This window comes from Etheostoma spectabile, chromosome 18 (genome assembly GCF_008692095.1).
Source record: "Etheostoma spectabile isolate EspeVRDwgs_2016 chromosome 18, UIUC_Espe_1.0, whole genome shotgun sequence".
Taxonomy (NCBI): domain Eukaryota; kingdom Metazoa; phylum Chordata; class Actinopteri; order Perciformes; family Percidae; genus Etheostoma; species Etheostoma spectabile.
In genome coordinates, this window is record NC_045750.1 from 13773113 (window position 1) to 13778327 (window position 5215).

At 43.4% G+C, this 5215-nt stretch overlaps 1 protein-coding gene across 2 annotated transcripts in view; it reads right to left on the reverse strand.

Annotated features, from left to right (window-relative positions):
* The window catches only part of tdh (L-threonine dehydrogenase), a 6007-nt gene extending 921 nt beyond the window's left edge, over positions 1–5086 (reverse strand). Inside the window, exons 1-8 of one of the 2 annotated variants that reach the window (XM_032543287.1) lie at positions 4849–5086; positions 2968–3159; positions 2589–2631; positions 2378–2448; positions 1551–1700; positions 1267–1439; positions 964–1054; positions 329–598 (exon numbers count right to left, since the gene is read on the reverse strand). In XM_032543287.1, coding sequence (XP_032399178.1) covers positions 329–598; positions 964–1054; positions 1267–1439; positions 1551–1700; positions 2378–2448; positions 2589–2631; positions 2968–3151 — 982 coding nt within the window. In that variant the 5' untranslated portion in view covers positions 3152–3159; positions 4849–5086. Of the gene's footprint in view, positions 1–328; positions 599–963; positions 1055–1266; positions 1440–1550; positions 1701–2377; positions 2449–2588; positions 2632–2967; positions 3160–3956; positions 4107–4848 lie in introns of those variants that run through there. The other variant, XM_032543286.1, reaches the window with a different exon arrangement.
* Positions 5087–5215: the final 129 nt, after the last annotated feature.

A 5215-nucleotide genomic window follows, 5' to 3' on the forward strand; every position in this document is an offset into this window, starting at 1 on the left:
TCCCCGTTGTGGGATGAATAAAGTATAATCTAATCTGGGTTTGCCAATAGCCTTAAAGCATGTCTTTGCAACATTTGAAATAAGAAACTACACAATCTTCCTCTTGCAAATGAAAACAACAATTTATGAGAAATGAAATGCACCCTTGCTCAGCTTAATACTAAGTTAATTTTTTTCTCAATATTTTAGCATGTCAGATAACAAATGACGATGTCTTCAAAGCAGCTGACTCAGTAGAATCCTTTGAAATGAAGGTCAAAATGTTTAATTGTCTAGTATTTAGTAGTAGTGGCCACATCGGTCAGTGTGCATCAAAAAGGGGACTTACCAATGGCCTGCCGTACGTGGTCAATGTCATATGTGACCTCCAGCTCGGGCATCTGTTTCTGGAGCTCCTGGGCCAGTTCCTCAGGGGTGAAGCTCATGGCGTTGATGTTGTAGGTCCTCATGCTCAGCGTGTCCACTGGCGCCTCCATCACCTCCAGCGTGGCACGCAGGCAGTCGTCGATGTACATCATTGGCAGCCGCGTGTCGGGTCTCAAGTTGCACTCAAACTTGCCACTTTTGATCGCATCGTGGAAAATCTGGACGGCATAGTCTGGTCAGAGGCAGAAATAAAAACCATTATGGTTACACAAATTCTCAAATAAGCCCAGCTAATGAACTCTAAAATAAAAAAGGAACAAATGCAACACTGCACACGCATTATTAGTAATTATTCAAAGAAACTGCTGTTATGTCAGTGATTTTACAAGTGATGGTTATTTAGACAAGTGAAAATATGGCGATATTGCATCAAGTTATCTGCTGGCCTAAAAATACAACAGGCCACGACAACACCCTGCAGTAAGTCAGTTACATAACAAACTTGTGGCATGTCGGGAGCAGTGCAGGAATAGACGTCCATTTAAATTTAAATTGAAACCTCGTGGTAGTATACGGTCTGAATTCCATCTCTCTCACCTGTTGTGCCACCCCCGGGCATGGAGTCAGCAGAAATGATTCCTGGGTAGCGAAGACAGCGGAAGTCCAGGCCATAACGATGGTGGTAGTACTGTAAAAGAACAGACAGAAATCCATTATTGATAACACAATGTGAATGTTCAGTGGGTTTTTACAGCCAATACCAATATGCTACGTTACATGTTACAACTTAAATATAAGAAGAGAGGAATAATGCCAGGTTAAACTCCCTATATATCAGGGGTATGGTTTATGTGGGATCTGGTTTTGGAATGACAAAAAGAAAGAAATCTGAAGTCTAACCTCTCCCATCAGCTCAGCATGGACTTTTGAGACACCATAGATGGTGCGAGGTCTCTGCACACAGAGATCTGGCGTAGGGTTGCGGGGAGAAGTGGGACCAAAGGCACCGATGGTGCTCGGGACAAACAGACGCAACCCGTGCTCGGCTGCAATGTCTAAGATGTTGTGAAGCCCTAAGAAACAGACGAAGAACCATACCCTTAGGACACCACACTTCACCCACATTTGAGGGGACATTGTCACGATTGTCAGGACCCAATAAGATGAAGTTAGCAAGTGCTCACCGGTGATGTTTACAGAGCGCGCCAGGGCCACGTTAGCCTCTCCAACAGCACTGAGGAGGGCGCTGTAGTGAACCAGCCAAGTGATGCGGTTGTTCACCACAATCTCCCGCAGGTTCTTGTAGTCCAGGATGTCTGAGTAGATGAAGGGGCCTGACGGTGAAAGAGATGATTAAAGATTCTATAAATCAACTGCTCAATTCATCTGTGTCTCAGGGTCAATACCAGCTTGTAATACACTGATTATCTGTCCTACTAGTTCTTAATTTGCTGTACGTATGGAAGTTTCTTTCCTGTCACATGTATTCCAGTTTAATTTTGCAACGCAAAGTTGCTACGTTCATCATGTCTTTGGACAGCTCATTACTGGACATAGGCAGGACATGCGTCACCGTGCGTCATTCATTCGGGGAAATTTCTGACCAACATTGTCAGGAAAATATGACTCCCTCTTGTGCTTCAATGGAAGATCATTAATAACAATTTTGCAGGATTTATTTGATAACACTGTTTTTGTATTTGGCAATACAGCTGTGGTACATTTGTAACACATTAACAACCTTCATCGCCAAATGTTTGCATTTTTAAAGGGTTTTTATATTAGTCCCTGCTACACTCACCAGAGGAACGCAACTTTGATGTAATTAAAGATTGCCTAGACACTGAAGAAATATTACATGTTGATGCTACCTATGTGTTGTTTCTTGAGATTAAATGGCTCAAATGAATGTAATAAAATAGGATTCTGGCCTGTCTTAAAAGTCGGAATCTGAATAATTCCAGACTGCTGAATTCAGTTCTTATACAGTACAGTATATGAGTCGACTCACCGCTGTCGAAAACGTTGCTTGGAGGCTTCCTGATGTCGGACAGAATGACGTTGTTCTTTCCAAACCTCTTTCTGTAAAGCAAGAGGTCAATGTTATGCAACTTAAAAAATACCAGTTCTTACATTGTTGCAGTTTATCTGTCAGTTGGCCTCTCGCCAGCTGTAAGTAAATGACTTGTGGTTAATGCAAGATTAAATCTAAGAAATCTTACCTCAACAATTTGGCGAGCCCCACCCCAAGCTGCCCAAGGCCACCTGCATTAGACAGAGAGAGAAACACTAGGTGTCATCGGCGGACAACGCACACATCAGCAAATCAGCAGCAGCTAATAATCATCAATACCCGTGTCCATGGAGACTGAACTAACTAAGAAGGAGAGTGCACCATAAGAAAAAAAGGTCATAGCACTTGACGCCTACACATTGTCATCCCATTCTGTTTTCATTGCCAAACGTGTTAAAAATCCTGCTGGCTTTGAATCTTTGCCAGCTCATGACTTCTCTAAAAAATGCTGCTGGACCTCTTGTCAAAAAGGATTGCGCTGTACTTTAACAGGGTTGTTAAATATCAAAAAAAGAATGCTTGCGTACCTGTGATAAGCACCTTGGGGTGGTCTGTTTCTGAGAAGGACACAGAATGGAAGCTGGCATCAGAAGTCACCTGCCGAGGGGAGAAGCTGATGTTGCGTACAGCAGTTAGGGGCTGGCAGCTGCACCCTGGGGTGCTGAGCAGGGCCTGCTTGGCCACCTTACTGAGGGTTCTGATGACAGGCATGCTGGTACCTGCGGAGCAAGAAAAGTATGATCACATACTAGGGTAAAAACTGTCAAATTCTACAGGCATGAGTGAAATTCAATGTGTCATGAGCTTTTTTTTCTTTAAAGAGCAGTGAAATGTGCCTTTTTTCCACCAATCTATTGAAAACCCCTTTAGATATATATATATTTTTATTATGTTTGACTGCCATCATCTGGTGGCCTCTTTCAGTAAATTTTTGGCCGAGGCATTACGTTCTGTGTCAAGAGATTCTGGCTCCTCTCCAGACCCCAGGCGCCGAGAGACAGACAGTCTGAGGACCAGACGACAAAACTGGCACTTTCGGAGACAATTTAATTACTCTTCTAAATGTGGCCAAATGGTGGAACTCGCAAGAGTTACACTTCTACAGAAAAATAACACTGAAAAATGGTCTGAGACGCGTGAAAATGGGCCAGCGCATAAGACACGTAGGCTTCAGCTAAATGCAAATGATAGGGCTGTTTCCAAAGAGGCGCGTAACGTAGCTACGGCGCACTCGAGCGCTTGGCAACCCCACTCACAGCCAGTTAGCTTTCACCTCATATTTTTATGAGTCATTACTCTAGATATGTATTCCATCATGCATTTTATTAAGTAGAAACCCACACGACTACACACGATGGAAAACTGAGTCAGCACAATGAAAGCAGCTCTCAAACCGCTATGTGCATCATTTAAAGAAGTTACACAGCGCAGAAGGATGAATCTAATGTAAAGCAACCTTTGTTGATTCGTTTATCACTGAGCTTAACGCATCATTTCAAAAGTGGACCCAACTTACCGAGACGGCTGCGAGCTTCCAAAAAAAGGAAAGAATAGAGCAACTTGGGAGTATTTATACGACCCTGCCTTCAGGGAGAGCCAATGAGGGAAAGAGGGCGTGCAGACGAAAACTACTGGTGCCAAGAACAGGTCGACCGTTAATGGGACAGCATTTATCTTTGGAACGATGGAACTTGAGGGATCTTTTTAATTATAATTTGCACTAAAACACATAACGTAATACACAGAAGAGTATTCTTCTTTAAAGGAAGATCATAGATGGAGCATAATTAACCGCTTAAGTTTTAGACTACTTTTCGCCAGAGAAACAAAAAGTGCGCTCGTTCCATCTTGCATGTGGCACTGACCCTTTACCCTCCTCACAGCATGCCATGCACTGTTGTGCCAACATCTTCACGTGAAGGTAAGACAGTTGTGTAACAGGGGGCTCAGAGCTGTCCCCCTCTCTGGCACCTGATGTGGCGCGTAATGGTGGATCTTGGAATTTAATTCCTTGAGGGTAGGGTTGCTAATCTACATTGCTGTGGTGGTGAGCAGTCTGAGGATCTTGACGATTTTTCAATTATATAAATATATGACACATATAAATGGGGATCAGTGACACGCAGTCAGCCATCCGGACAAATGAAAGCAGGCAGGTGCGCCGGAGTGAAGCCACAATATAATTAAGAAGGGGTCTTTGCTTCGACCAGAAAAGCACATTGTATGCTTCTTATATAAAAGAAGCATACAATGATAAGGGCAACGCGTTGGCGCAGTAGTCAAATTAAATACAGGATTGTAAACTACATGTTAATAAATCAGGTTGAAAATATTTTAAACACATTTCAGTTTCTAAATCTGAGCGGACAAGGCTAATACATACAATCCAAAAGAAGCAGTTTACTTACCAGTTAATCTTTAGGACTATAAACTGCACAAACTCCTGTCTGACGGGTTTTCTGTAAATAAGATGCGGCTTCCTCCTTTGAGCTGCTGCGCTCTGACGCGATGTCCGTGTTAACTCCGGCCGGTGTTGCATCAGCTTTGTCTTCAAGCTATATAGGCTATCAGCGACCATCTGGTTCCAGGGGAAGCCAACGTTATCTCTGATTGGTGGAGCCCCGGAGGTGCGGTCCCCCCTCACAGACCCCGCCCCGCCCTCAGCATGGCTGCTAATCCGGTTAGTGCATCCATTCACTGGAGCTCAACTGAGGCCACGCATTGTCTCCAAGTAGTAAATAGTTTTTTGTTTAGTCTTTTTTTTTTTTTTTTTTT